General features: G+C 41.7%; 1 protein-coding gene across 1 annotated transcript in view; it reads right to left on the reverse strand.

Annotated features, from left to right (window-relative positions):
• TXLNB (taxilin beta) overlaps positions 1 to 14607 on the reverse strand; it is a 47755-nt gene extending 33148 nt beyond the window's left edge. Inside the window, exons 1-2 of the mRNA XM_055136363.1 lie at positions 14491 to 14607; positions 11112 to 11567 (exon numbers count right to left, since the gene is read on the reverse strand). Coding sequence (XP_054992338.1) covers positions 11112 to 11550 — 439 coding nt within the window. The 5' untranslated portion in view covers positions 11551 to 11567; positions 14491 to 14607. The remainder of the gene's footprint in view (positions 1 to 11111; positions 11568 to 14490) is intronic.
• Positions 14608 to 15588: the final 981 nt, after the last annotated feature.

Here is a 15588-nt window from a genome sequence, read left to right on the forward strand (position 1 = left end):
ACTATATATTCTATTAATATATACTACTTAGATGGACTACTTGCTAGTTATTCTTCAACCAAGCTATGAGGCCTACACAAACCTCAGCTATAACTTCTTTTCCTCTGAGAAGCTCAGACACCTGCTTTACAGAGACAGCAAGGATCACCTGTTTCTGAAAATGTGTGGCAAGGCATTAGGCCTGTGGCAGATTCTCAGTTCATCTCCACTGCAAGACTCACCCCTCAGTTTCCCAGTGAAGAATCCATTCTGATTCCTCTCTACCCACAGTTCAAGTATTCCAAAAAATTTTGAATTCAAAATAGTCGAAACTGACTCTAATGAAGAATAAGTCACCCATTTTTCCATGTTGAAAAAGGAAGTGAAACTAAATTCAAAATGCATATTATAATGAAAGAGAATTACTACGTATTGAGATGTGCCTGATGTAGCTAGAACTCCTCTCCAAAGTGAAAAAGTTGACCAACAAGCTGTTCAATTTTGAGGTTGTTGTTGCTCTTCTAGTTCCTCTTTTCTTGTCTTTTTCAATTCTTTCATTTTGGTACGTAAGCCCCATCCATGAAGTTTGGGTGGAGTTAACTCTGGACACATTTCTTTCCAAGAAGAAAATAAAATATTTTGTACCTTTCTGGTTACAGATTCAGCCTTCTGGAGCCTTTTGTCTCACCCGTGCCTCAATCTCTGTTGCCACGATGATTTTCTGTTCCCAGTTGGAATTAGTCTTAAACTTCTATTTTCCAAATGGTTTTCAAATGAGGCTCCCCCAATGCTGTTAATATGTGTTTTTCAGGAATACAACATGGCTATTCCATGCGGACTACCAGACATGTACATTTAAAAGCTCATTGGCTCATTTCACAGTGAACTTCAGATTTCTTTTCCTTTCCCCACTGTTCTTGCTTTTGTGTTTTTCAGCTTCACCTGACTGGTTTGCCAGTGGTGCCTGTAAGTCTTGTCTTGGAGCAGCCCCTGGGCTGAGAGTTGGGAATAGGAGTTGCTACCCCAAAATTTGTGTGAGCCACTAATTGTAGCTTTCCCACCAGTCTGATCAAGGTGGAACCATTTCCTATTCTCACCTCTCTAATGACCTCTTTTGAATCAGAGACTAGGGAAGTTAGACCACAAAGAACCTATTTTCTGATAAAAATCTGCCTAAGACTTTCCCCCAACAACACATACTTTCCCTTTGCTGCTCTTCAGCCGTGACAGGCAGCAATATCATGGAATAAAAGTTGCCAGGTTAAAAAATAAAAATGGAACTTGGGCATGCTGGTGCTATGTTTGTTTATCCAAAATTCAAATTTCCTGGGGAAGCCTATGTTTTTATTTGCCAAATTAGCTAAGTTTAATGGCATCAAATGCTTTCAAGTCCAGGAGGAACTTCAAAGTCCCTCCTTGCACCTGGTTAATTTCATAGATTAGAATCTATAGCCCAGAGAAGTCCAAAGTTACATAATTAACACTGGCATTGCTAAGGCTTGAATCCAAGGTTTGACTACTTGCTCTAAATCATTCTACTCCCATGTGGAATTTCTATGTCAGAAAAACCTAGATCAATAAAAGGCTTATTTTTTGGGGGGTGCGGTGGAGATGGGGGGAGATGACCTCATTCTAAGCAGTTGGTTTGTCCTTCTCTGCCCAGTGAGTCATTTTAGATTAGTGGCCTGGCCTCAGACATGGGGAGCAGGCGTGCATGAGAGGTGCCCTCACCCGCTTGCCAGTTACAGCCTCCAGCACAACCTGCTGCCTTGAATCTGATCATCACTGCACATATGCTCCGAGTTGTCTTTTTCGCAGTAGGGATGCATCCATCAGAGCATCCCTTCATCTCTGTCTTCCTTCTGTCTGTGAAGGCGCCCACATGAAGATTGCTCTTCTGCTACTGGTAAAAGGCAAGGGACTGGACTGCTGACCAGGACTGGACTCGGGACCAGCAGAGTGCTTGACCCTGGGCAAGTGCTGCATTAGGATTCTTTGTAATGGAACCAAGCCAAGCCGGCCAGTGCTCTTGTACAAATCGAATGAACACTGTTCTGAAAAGAATTTTGCTTGACCAGAGGATGGAAGACCAGGAGACAGGTCTACTTTTCCCTTGTGAATGTTTAGGTGCTTCTTAATGTATCGACACACAAAACAATTTCCTGACTCTTTTGGGGGCAATGCAAACACTGGGGTGAGTGCAATGAATGGCTTCTTCTTCCACATTAAGGACCTTCTTTCTCTTTTGTTTTGTTCTCACTGAGAGAGGGGTTTGTCAATCCTCACTCATTACCGTTTCTTTCTGCTCTCATTCTATTATTTTTGTGTGCAAATCCAACATTCAGAGACATACGCCTGCCCTTCAAAAAATGACTGTCCCCTTCACAATAGCAACATTCCCTCAAATTGGAGATATGCCTGTGCAGAATTCATACACTTGTGACATCAGAGGGCATGGGTTTTAAACTCCCCTGGGTTGGTGTATGTGGGTGCATGTGGGATTATGGTGCAGGAGGAGAATAGACAGAAGTTCTTGTTTTCTAAGGGCTGTTATTGCGGTTCTGTGGAAATAGGGTCACTGGGTGACAGTGTCGGACATGAGAGAATAAATGGACTTCGTTTTTGTGACATTTTATTGGGAGGAGATGACCTGCCTTCTCTCTAACGTGTCATTCCAGAGCGGTGAGCTTGAGATTAGTCCTTAAATCAGCAAGAGGCAGAACCCACGTTCCCATTAACTCTGAGGAAGACATATGGTGGGCATATGGCCTCTGCTCTGAAAATGCTCAGGTTGATATTAAGTCCACTTGAAAGTTGAAACCACCTGTGCAGCAATAACCAACAGTCACATATGGCCAGACCACAGGTACACTGCACACTCAAGGTGTACTGGAATGGGAAGGAATTATTTTCCCATCAGAAAAATAAGAAAACCTTACATTAAGGCAGTGGGAACAGCTAAAGTAATATAGATTGGGATTTTCCTTAAACGGTTAGCCTACTGATGATCTTATCTTTAGTCTGGTAACGAAATCATACAACTTTCATGAGTGCGTATAACTAGGATTCTTCTCTTTTAAAACATTATTTTGCAATCTTTTAGAACACTGGGGTGAAAATTTGGCATTATATACATTCATGCATGTTTCTTTGCTCCTTTCCAATTTCCATGTGTTGCAGCAGGAGCTATAAACAAGAAAGGTTTCAAATATTCTGTTTCAAATTTTGGGGGCAATGGCAGGGGGCAAGAGTGAGGCCAAACATCAAAGTGCTCAAGACTTAGAACTGCCCTTGCACTTAGGGATCGTTCCTGGCAGACTCAGGGGGAGTATATGGAATTCTGGAGATGAAACCTGGGCTGGCAGCCTGTAAGACAAGTGCTTTATCCACTGCACTGCCTCTCTGATCCCATTATATCTTATTGTTAATTCTGTTTTGTATTTTAACATAATTTTTAAAAAGTGTGAACTTCTATATTTATTCTCTGAATCTCCTTACATTTTTCTAAATAAAACTATTAAAAATATGAGTGTGATACAAATAATCCTTAAGCACCCACCTATTGACTGGCATGATTTAAGGGAAGTCTGATTAATGTATGAATCAAGATGAAGAACAAGTAATTAAAATTTACAGCTAGACTAAGGAGAGGAGATATGCATTCTAGAACTGACTGCAAACAACCACAGTAGTTCCTCAAATAGCACTTTTTTGTTATAATGTTGGTGACCAGAGAGAGGGAAAGTGAGGGAGAGAGAGAAGCAGAGGGAGAGGGAGAGGGAGAGGGGGAGAGAGAGATAAGAGAGGAGAGAAAGAGAGGAGAGAGAGAAAGAAAGAAAATAAGGAAGGAAAGAAGGAAGGAAGGAAGGAAGGAAGGAAGGAAGGAAGGAAGGAAGGAAAGAAGGGAGGGAGGAAGGAAGGAAGGAAGGAAGAAAGGAAGGAAGGAAGAAGGAAGGGAGGGAGGGAGGAAGGAAGAAAGAAGGAAGGAAGTGAGGGAGGTAGGAGGGAGGGAGGAAGGGAAGGGAAGGAAGGGAGGGGAAGAAGGAAGGAAGGAAGGAAGGAAGGAAGGAAGGAAGAAAGGAAGGAAGGAAGGAAGGAAGGAAGAAAGGAAGGAAGGAAGGGAGGGAGGGAGGAAGGAAGGAAAGAAGGAAGGAAGTGAGGGAGGTAGGAGGGAGGGAGGAAGGGAAGGGAAGGAAGGGAGGGGAAGAAAGGGGGGAAGAAAGGGAGGAAATGAGGGAGGGGAAGGAAGGAAGGAAGAGAGGGAAAGAAGGAAGGAAGGAAGGAAGAGAGGGAAAGAAGGAAGGAAGGAAGGAAGGAAGAGAGGGAAAGAAGGAAGGAAGGAAGGAAGGAAGGAAGGAAGGAAGGAAGGAAGGAAGGAAGGAAGGAAGGAAGGAAGGAAGGAAGGAAGGAAGGAAAGAGAACCCTGGTCAATGTAAATCTTAGTTAAGGACCTATTAAGTTTTCCTTGTGTGACATTTTACTTAAAGCCACAGTTGCCAAAAGCCTATTAATGACAATAATATCAAGTGACAGTTTACTCTTGAGTGTTTGACATACGCTGACACTCTGCACCAACATTTCAACATCCACACAGTCGGCAGGTTGACTCCAGGATTCGGAGTTGCTTGAAGATCCCATGATTTCATGACTGAAATAGCTTCAACTGTTTCTGCCTGACTTAGATGACACTGAAAATAACATTGTTGGGGAGATATATTTGTCTTCCTAAAGTGCCTTGAGTCACTTTTTAAATATAAAAAGATTTTCTAACTTCCTTTAACCTCTCTTTGCAATGATTTTTGCTTGTCTTGCTCAGTTTTACCTATAAGGTTTTTTGAAAAAAAAAAAAAAAACCAAAAACCAAAAAACAAAAACAACAACAACAAAAAACCCAACAAAAAACAAACAAAAAAAACACCTATCTTCTTTGTATTTCTAGTTACATTGTTTCACATTTGGCTGACTTCTTATTTATCTTAAATTTTAGTTTAACTATATATATATATATGTATATATATATTGCTTTTGGGTAACACCTGCTGATGCACAGGGGTTACTCCTGGCTCTGCACTCAGGAATTACTCCTGGCGGTGCTCAGGGGATCATATGGGATGCTGAGAATCGAACCTGGGTCGGCTGCGTGCAAGGCAAACAAACGCGCTACCCGCTGTGCTATCACTCCAGCCCCCAGTTTAACTGTATATTAAACACGGACGTGGGGTGGCTACCCTCAGCAATTTTCAGGGTCTTTTTTCTGGCTCTGTGCTCTGGGGTCACTCCTGGAAGTGCACTCCTGGAAGTGCTCAGAGCACTATATTAGGTGCTGAGGATAGAATGGGGTAAGCTGCATTCAAGACATGCACCTCATTCCCTTCCCTATACTATCTTTTTAGCCCCCAAATATAAATTTAATTTAAACATAATTCAAACTAGAAATATCTTATATTTTTTACATTTTCTTGCTCAATTACAGAGTGTACCAAAACTTATTGGATCAACTGATGGATGTGTTGAAACTGTCAGAAATTTTGGACTATGCCTCTAAAAGAAACTTTATTTTAGTGTGAAAAAAACAGGAAAAGTCTAATAATGAGATATGAGATAATTCCAAGGGAAATAAATCAAAGTCTAATAATGAAGGGAAAATATCATAAACAACTACAAAATTGTAAAACATCCATTAATACTAAGATATACTATTTCCTAGGCTCAGAAGAAATCACTGACAATTTTGCTCAAAAAATGTTTTTCTCTCCAATTCCATCCCCTATCTTTTCAAAATCTGGTCAAAGTTCTAGTCTTCCTTTGAACCTGCTCATGAAGTTTCTAGTTTCTGCTAATTTCCTCTTTCCTCTAAATTCCTCTAGTCTCTTAGCATTTCTTTAAAAAAAAAAAAACTTAGCATCAGTATCAAAACAACATATTTGATCCTTTCTCAGGGTAAAACCAGAAATCCAGTGAATGAGTTAAATTATCAAAAACTAAAGACATTTTGAAATTTTGAAATACTGATGTCTTGGTCAAGTTTCCCTTTAGAGGTAGAATTGAAACTCACCTGTAACCAGGAAGGCAAAACTCATTAATGGAACTATTGTAAATGCTTCTCAACCAAAATACTGTTTGTTTTCAATATGAGTGATTTTGGGTTGATCCTTTGCTGTCTTTATGACAAATCTTACATCTCATCAGTTGCTTTGGGTGGGGTGGGGACAATCAAAATCCATGGGATTTATTTTGCCTCTCAATAAAAAAAAAGTGGGTTGTCTCAATGAATTTAAGCTTGGAATGGTCCAAGGACCAGTTTTATGTTTTCCCTAGACTTATGCTTCAAAAATATGATTTCTATTCAGTCACCTACTAATATAACTATTCAAAGGCATATAATATTGTTACTGTCACTGTCATCCCCTTGCTCATCTATTTGCTCGAGTGGGCACCAGTAATGTCTCCATTGTGAGACTTGTTGTTACTGTTTTTGGCATATTGAGTACGCCACAGGGAGCTTGCCAGGCTCTGTATCATCTTTAAAATGCTTGCTACTCTCTGTTATTTGTGAAGCTCACATAGTATTATTGCAGACATGATTAGTAAGTCTCCAGTAAGGCTGGCAGTGCTTGGGTAATGGCAAGTAACAAGAATTATTTAGAAGTTAATGACATGTCATAGGACGTTCTAATAGGAAATCTATTTTTGTTTATTTCAGTTCTGATGCCAAGGAAAAGAAAGTTATTCTACCAACTAAATTCCCTTTTAAAATGTCCCCCTAACTATTTCAGTGATCAGTCTGCTGATCACAAGAATATAACTGCCCTGTAGATCACAAGTACTGGATACTGAGTTATGGAAACATTTTCCCAAATACTCAGAGGCATTCTATAAAAGGAAGGTATAATATCTGGTTCAATAAATTTAGAAAACATACAATATGCCCATCACGATTGGAGGATTTTCATTGTTGCATGCATTAAAGACCAGAGAATTAAAGACAGTGGCACTGTAGCACTGTTGTCCCGTTGTTCTTCTATTTGCTTGAGCGGGGACCAGTAACGTCTCCATTGTGAGACTTGCTGTTACTGTTTTTGGCATATTGAATGCGCTACGGGTAGCTTTCCAGGCTCTGCCGTGCGGGCGGGATACTCTCAGTAGCTTGCTGGGCTCTCCGAGAGTGACGGAGGAATCGAACCCGGGTCGGCCGTGTGCCAGGCAAGTGCCCTACCTGCTGTGCTGTCGCTTCAGCCCTAACTTGTTTTGAAATATCAAAACAAATCTGCTTTTTTGAAGAGAATACACTTTGATAAATTTCAGGTTAGAGAGTTAGAACATTTCTCACCTGGAGAAGCAACAGGGGCCAGGTCAGGGGAGTCAGGTACAAAGGTGTACAAAGGTGTTAAGGAAAGTTAGAGCCAAATACCCAAACCACAGAATCAACAACACTGAAGTCAACAGATCCAAACTTTAGTAACTGAATTCAGGAAGGTGCCTGTCAAGAGGGCAGGCTGGAGGGGTAGGAGGTGTTGGGGATATGGGAGGGAACTTGGGGACATTGGTGGAGGCAAGTTGACACTGGTGGCAGGATTGGTGCCATAACATAGTATGTCTAAAACTCAGCTAGAAATAACTTTGTAGGGGCTGGCGCAATAGCACAGTGGGTAGGGCATTTGTCTTGCACACGGCTGACCCGGGTTTGATTCCCAGCATCGAATGTGGTCCCCTGAGCACCACCAGGAGTAATTTCTCAGTGCAAAGCCAGGAGTAACCCCTGTGCATCACCAGGTGTGACCCAAAAAGAAAAAAAAAAAGAAAGAACTTTGTAAATCCCACTGCTTTACTTTTAAAAAATAAACATTTTATATAGGAAAATACCAACAAAGCAAATATCATCTGATACATATAAAGACTTATCGTTGATCAGGTACATAAACAAAACCTAAGGATCTATCTCTAGGTACAAATTGAACCACTTACTATAAATCCACAAAAGGTTTAAATAGATTCTTAAAGAAGCACACAGCTGGCACTTTATATTTTTTCCAAAAGAGTGGAAGAAGCATTTTCTGAAGCAGCAGCCCATTGCTTCCACAATCTGTTAGTGTCAAAATTTCCCAGAGTGCATTGGCCTCCGTCCAGATCTACCAAGCCTGAATCGCTGTACTCAGGACCAGCATTTTTGACGATTTTTTATTTGATTCTAATGCACAGTTAGGTTTGAACACTAAGCTATTGATCTAGTGCGATGCCATTTAATTGATAAATAGCTAAGAAGTCTGCTAAAGACATTTACAGTCAAATGAAATAATGTTTTAAATAGAAGCTGCACCATTTAAATTAGCTTAAAAATGTTTTCATTTATAATTTAGCTGAAAAGGCATAGGATTCAGATGAATATGTTGATGGTTTTTAAAGCAATGCCATGGAAGAACCATACACCTGAAAATAAAGGAGTACCTGGGTACTTATTCTGGTTCACAATGATCACAAACTGGTCAAAATATTCTACTGTAATTTGGTGTCATGTAGAAAGTGGCAGAATTAGAGACATAATTTTTTCTGTCTATAATTTTGATGATTTTTAGTAATCAGGTTAATGCACATTCTAAATAACCTGTGGAAGGCCAAGTAGAAATCAAAACTGGTCATCCTGTATGAGGGAAGCAGGAGGTGTGCTGTGCTAACTCCTGGCTCTGTGCTCAAGTGATCATGACTGTCTGTGGTGCTGGGAACCACCCTCAGAGTGAGCCACACGCAGAGAAAGTGCCTCACCTCCTGTACCATCTCATCAGTCCAAATCTGGCCGTCTTTAACTTCAGCCCTACTTGATTCATATCCTCTCCCTCAGTACAACACATAGCAGTTCCTTCACAGATATAATTTTAGAGTGAAAAGAAAAAAAATTTTCTAGGAGGGAACACTTGAAAGCATTCGCCTTTGAGACGTCAGTTTGTGTTTTCTTTTTGAACATTTCACATGTAATGCAAAGGGGCAGTTCTAAGATACATTAAACAGAGAAGGAAAATAGCTCTGTTACAAAAGAGCAACTTTATTGTCTTAAAGTTCCCCAAATGGGGCTGGAGCAGTAGTGTAGCCGGTAGGGCGTTTGCCTTGCACGCAGCTGACCCGGGTTCGATTCCCAGCATCCCATATATTCCCCCAAGCATCACCAGGAGAGATTCCTGAGTGCAGAGCCTGAAGTAACCCTTGTGCATTGCTGGGTGCGACCCAAAAAGCAAATAAATAAATATGAATTAAAAAAATAAAGTTTCCAAATGCTACAGTGATTCTTGTTCTTTGGCACTTGGTAGATGTTTAAAAGTTATTATATGCTGCATGGGCCAGGAAAGCAATTTATCCTATCTTTTAGTCCTTCTTAAAAGGATTGCCAGCAATGTGTTTAATTTTCCTAGTACTAGCCAATTCCAGCATAGATCAAGTTGGGATTTACAGATAACTATTACTAGAGTCTAAATCTAGTTTACATACCAATGACCACAATCTTTCACTCTTCCACTCTATCTTGCATAAAGAACATGTGATAATGGCCCCTGATAGATTTTCCATCTAGCTTGGGAGGTGGGCATTTAAATAAATGCTTGCATAAAATTAAATATGATATAAGGAAGACAATTCTAACTCTACCTGGACATGTTAGGAAAGTATTCCATAAGTGATGGTCTTTGAAGTGTTTTCATGAAATTCACCAAAAGAAACAGGCAGAGACTCTCATTTTGACAGTCCATGCTTTCATTCATAGCTAATATTAGCTGCTCTTCTTTTATAGCAATTTTTGGAGTTACTATTGCCCAAGGTCTCCTAATGTTTCCGTGTGACTGTTCCAGCCCTTAGTTAGTTAGTTAGTTTACATGTCCATTTTTCTCTCTGTACCCAGAACTCCTTGACCAAAGGGCTATGGTAACTTATTTATCTTTGTGCACCAGGCATTGAGAGCCTCATAGAGACTGGGTTTTAATAAATATTTGCTTAATCAATTAAAAAGAATAAAATTATCTTCCAAAATTATTGGTTTATGAAAGTGATCATTTCTGAAGAGCTGTATTAAATAAAAAATTTGTATATTAATGGAACATGCTGCTGAGTAAGCAATATCCCTACATTTTTGTTTGCTTAAACATAGATTCTACTGTCTTCAATAATTTTCCTTGCATTCATTACTACCAAAAATACTTAGAGTGCACCTAGCATGTTGTCATCTACTCTCCTAGACATTTGGCATTCCCTGGAGTCCAAATATTCATATCATCCCTACAAATGAATATCTAGAGGGTCGAAGAGATAACAAGGAATTGAGGCTCTTGCCTTGCACACAGTCAATCCAAGTTCTGTCCCTGGCATTCTATATGGTACCCCTGGAGCACTACCAGGAATAATCCCTGAGCATAAAGACATTATTAAGCCCTGAGAACAGCATGGCCCAAAACAAAACAGAAGAAACAGAAAAACTATGGGGGAGACACGAATTAAGCAGATAATCATAGAAGTAGAAAGTAGATGTACTCTTTAATGCTGGTAAGTGCCAGGAAGAAAAGATACATGGTATAATAGAAACACAAGACAGAAAGAAATACTATTTGGATTGTATTTTAAGGGATAAGTTCCCAAATGTGTAAACTGGGGAATGGATGATATTTGTAGGTAGATGTAAGAGAACATCTGCAGACCCTGTGGCAGATAGCGTGAGGTCTGGTCAAAGAATTGAAAAGAAACATGATGACTGCTACCAGGCAGAAGTGATCATGGTGGTGACTGTGATCGAGCACTCAGGAAACAGATGTTGTGGGGTAGAGCAATGGTAGGTAAGACAGGAGATACTGGCTTAGGTTTGACCATTGGGCTTGAAAGACCATGTTAAGAATTTAAGTCCTCATCCCAGAACAAAGAAGCCTTTGAGGTCAGAGGGTAGGTGGGTGAATATGGACAAATGTACGTTAGCTGTCTGGAGGGGGAGTGACCAGTGACAAATACAGGAAGAGAAAAATGCAGTGAAGTGTAGTGAATGTAGTGAAAACCTGACAGAAGGCATTGTAGTCACCCAAATGTGAGGTGTGGCTTTTTGTAGCTTGGAGAAAGTGCATCTCTCTAGGACCATTCAAGAAAAGGCAATCATTAGAAATACTTACCTAATCCTTTCAGCATTTTCTTTTCTAGCTTTTGTTCTTTTGAGCCAACAGGGTCTTTGGCCGTGAGTGCGTCTCCAGAAGCCGTGGGTTCTTTCTCTGTCTCCTCAGGGGCCTCCTCACAGTCCCCGTCCTCATTGTCAGCTGCATCTGCAGTCTCGGGTTGGTCTTGGGCCTTGAGGGGACCCTCTTGCCCACTGGGGCTGGCAGCAGACCCATACGTGTTGATGATGTCCTCCAGTTGGCGATTCAGCTCTTCAGAGAGGTCCTCCGCTCCCTTGCTGGGCTGGGCACTCAATCCTTCCTCTGGGGGCGGGGGCGGTGTGGACGGAGCCTGCTCACCTGGCTTTTCCTGGCCACTCTGGCTGGGTAAGGGGGAACTGTTGTCTGAAGGTGTTGACTGGGGATCCCCTGGGGTCTGTCCCGAGTGATTGGCCTCCATACTGAGGGTAGTATCTGCTGATCAAGCACAACCAGGTTTGACATGATTAACTCAGCGATTGTAAATGCCAGGGATATTCCTCGACGGGCCCAAATCATGAGAGTTTCTGACAGAGAATGAAAATCGTTTCACAAGGCATTGCTTCTGCAATTGGTAGGTTGGCGGGGTGAGAGGCATTTTTCCAAACTGAGTTACAAAGTTCACATATTTTTGGTTTCAGTCTACAATTTGTAGCAGTCTTAGTCTGTCCTAGTTTTGACATTAACAAATAACTCAAGATATTTTTTTTTTGAGGCCATAATTTTCATCTTTCTTAGAAAGCTGAATTTGGGTCACTGTTTTACAGAACTCCATATAGAAACAATCTTTGCAAGTGCATGGACGTATGCACTGAAAAGGTTTAAATTAACAACGGTATTTAAAAAAAAATATTGAATATGAGAAAAATACAAAGCTATTGAGCTTGCTAAAATCACTCATAACTTATTAAAAAATCAACTTTTTTGGTTACTAGGAGTGTGATTATGTTTATAAATTATTATATTGGATACAGAAGGCAGTTTCTTTTTTTTTTTCTTTTTGGATCACACCTGGCGATGCACAGGGGTTATTCCCGGCTCTGCACTCAGGAATTACTCCTGGCGGTGCTCAGGGGACCATATGGGATGCTGGGAATCTAACCCGGGTCGGCCGCATGCAAGGCAAATGCCCTATCGCTCTAGCCCCCAGAAGGCGGTTTCTGGCTTGTCTGGTATTTTGTTTTCCCCAGAGAAGTAACATATAATTACCAATCTGCAAAGCATTTTTTTCCTGAGGTTCAAACTAGCATCACTTCAGGAACAAGACAGAGGATGAGGGAAGGTATAAATGAACAAATAAGAAGTTAGAAAGATAGGACAGTGGTTAAGGCACTGCCTTACATAGCACCAACCAGGGTTCAATTCCTAGCACCCCATATGGTTCCCACAGCCACCAGTGACCCCTGAGTGCAGAACCAAGAGTAAGCCCCGAGCACAAGTGCCCTGCCAAAGAGGCGGGGCAGGGTGGGGATGGAGGATGGGATGGGGGTTGTGGGAGGACTCCTGGGATCATTGGTGGTGGAGAATGGGCACTGGTGGAGGGATGGGTATTCAATCATTGCATGACTGAAATGCAAACACGAAATTTTGTAAGTATGTAACTGTACCTCACAGTGATTCACTAATAAAAATAAATAAATATATGTATATAAAAAAAAAGAGTAATCCCTGAGCACAGCCAGTTGTGGCCTCCAAAGCATAAATAAATAAATATTTGAAAAAACTTAACAACCGAACTGTATGAACTGTATGGCAATAATATGCTCATAACCATAATCCTGAAATTCCTATAATCCTTTGTGTTCTGATTTTTTAAAATGGCCTTGATTAAAAAAAAAAACAAAGCATAACAGAATTCAGCTTTCTTTTAGCAGTCAAGAAACTCCAGGATAAGTTTCTATTTGAAAAAAAAGAGGCACATTTAAAGAGCAGGGAAGGAATGCATTAGATAATAACCGGATATCATATGGGCTCTCAGGAAAAAGGGACTGAGGGGATGAGCTACGTCAAGGATTCCAGGAATGCTGGATATGGCTATTTTTAGATTCATCATAGACTTGTCCTAAGTCTTTATGGTGTATTTTATTTAGGAAGGCCATTTCAGGGCTTTGCCAACTAATTTGTTGCCTAGAAATATGCCAGGGTGAGGGATTCAAAATGTCTAGGATTTTGCGTGAAAGCAAAACTAAGACCACATGGCTTCATTCTTGGCTGTCTATCCTCATCTTCCCCTTCCAGGAGCAATGGAAGTCCAACGTGTAAATGCCAGCAGGGGCACAACAGACCTCGCCACCCCCTTGTGGTCCTCCTCAGTACCCTTTAACTAGGGAAGAAGAACTTTGTTCTCTTGTCCATTTGAGTTCATTGGTTTCTAATCAGAGAATGCAGGGCACAGTTTCAATGTCCTCATCACTGGGATCTCTTTATCCTGACCTCCCCTCGTTGGGTGCACTCATCTATATATAGCTGATGTGCCCCCTGAACTTGGACAAAGACACATGGCACCTGCTGTCCAGCCAGAGTTATTTTAAGATCTTCTAAAATGAGCCACGACATTTAGCTCTTCATCCTTGAAAACCGACAGAGTGAATGCTTCTTAGACAAAAATGAAAACCATAAGAATTTACTCCTTCAAGCCTCGGTGGGGTTTTTAAAGTGTTAGGAAGACCGCTAGGGATGAAATCAAGTCACACGTGAACCGAACTTCAAAAGCAATGCATTTAAGACGTTTCACCAGGAGTTTTAGCATTGTTAGAATTTTGTTGGTACTTGAGTTATTCTTCAGTCATATGTGGCCCTAATCACTGATTTTTTTTAAAGAAATAATAAGTCCAAGGCTCTCTAAACCCAGGTTCCACATTCTTCCTTTCAAGCAGAGTAACTGAATCATTGTAAACCACAGGCCCAATGCCGCAGAGAGCTCAAGACAGATCAACAAGGAGCAAAACAAGGTCAAAGAGCTCTGCTTCTAAATTGTCCTTTTCCATATTAATTTTACAGCAAAAAAATGATTTTTAAGTTCTATCTTCTGGAAACTATTCCTTGCTTGTTGTTTTTTCCTCTTCTGAAAAGAGAATTTTTTTTTCTGTTGAACTGGCAGCTCCAATGGATTCTCTCTCTCTCTCTCTCTCTCTCTCTCTCTCTCTCTCTCTCACACACACACACACACACACACACACACACACACACACACACACACACACACTCCTTCCTGAGCCACTCATTTTAAATACAAATACCACAACGGAAAAAAAAGGAGTTCTTCCACAACCCTGGCAATCTCAAAGCTGCAAAGTTCAAAGACCACAAACCACACCCCACAACTCCTCACAGAACTTGGGAGAGTGTTTGTCACACTTACCAGAAGGCAAGGCGCTAAGCAGAAAGGAGAGGAAAGAGGCAGAGGAGGGTAAAAAGCTAGCCAGAGCAGCAGCCACGGCAGGAGACCAACAGGAGGCTGTGTTCTTGCAAGGGAGAAAGAAATCACACACACACACACTCTCTCTCTCTCTCTCACACACACACACACACACAGATGCACACCCCCCTGCCACCCGCACCCAGGCAGGGGCAGAGGAGGGAGGTATGGGAAGGGAACAGGAGGTGAATGACACAAGTAGGGAGAGATACACCCTAGCGTCAGGGGCCGGCTCCTGGGCCAAAGTCAAACAGGGCAGCAGCAGCTGCTTCATCTTATCAGGCCCTGCAGGGCTTTGCCCTTTGAAACATTCAAACTGCAGCCCCTGGGCTGGCGCAGCTTCTCACTATTGTTGTTCTTTGGGGCAGCGACCAATTTTTTCTTATTTCTTGGTGTCTTGCCAGGGTGGTTTATGATTCATCTTCTCCCTCCTCCCCGCCCCCTTTCTTAGACTAGCCCAATTAGTGTCAGGTTTCTCCGAGGGAAAGGAGAAACAACGGCCTGGCAAAAAGAAGGTGGTGGAAGTACTTTCATTCCGAAGCCCTCCTCCGGTCTGTTCCTAGCATTTGCAATCCCACTGTAGATGCCTCTTTTGGCGCTGGGCTTAGTGAAGTCACGTCCCTGGGCTTACTCAGATAAACACGTTCACAGCTCCAGCCAGCCTAGGGGAAGGCTCCCTGCTTCTCTCACTTCGTACTTTGCAGATGTTTCCACCCCTCTCCCTAATCCTCTCTGAGAAGGAACCTCTTCCTCACCCACCATACGACTCTCTCGCTGAACCACCAGTCATTCCCCTCTTCTTTCCGTTTCTGAAGAACATGTCTGCACGCTTTTCCAAAGCAGACTCGTCCGTGAGAATGTCTGCTCTTGAGATGGGCCGGGCATTAGTTATAACACCTGAACGTCCCACCAGCACAGGTGGAATGGTACCGGATCCTAATCCCAGAAAATAAAGCATCTTGTGCTTTCCATGGTAGAAGGGACTTTGCAGAAGTGATATAATCCAGGACCTTGATGCCAGAAGCTACAGAGCATTTTCTG

Source organism: Sorex araneus, chromosome 4, assembly GCF_027595985.1.
Source record: "Sorex araneus isolate mSorAra2 chromosome 4, mSorAra2.pri, whole genome shotgun sequence".
NCBI lineage: Eukaryota > Metazoa > Chordata > Mammalia > Eulipotyphla > Soricidae > Sorex > Sorex araneus.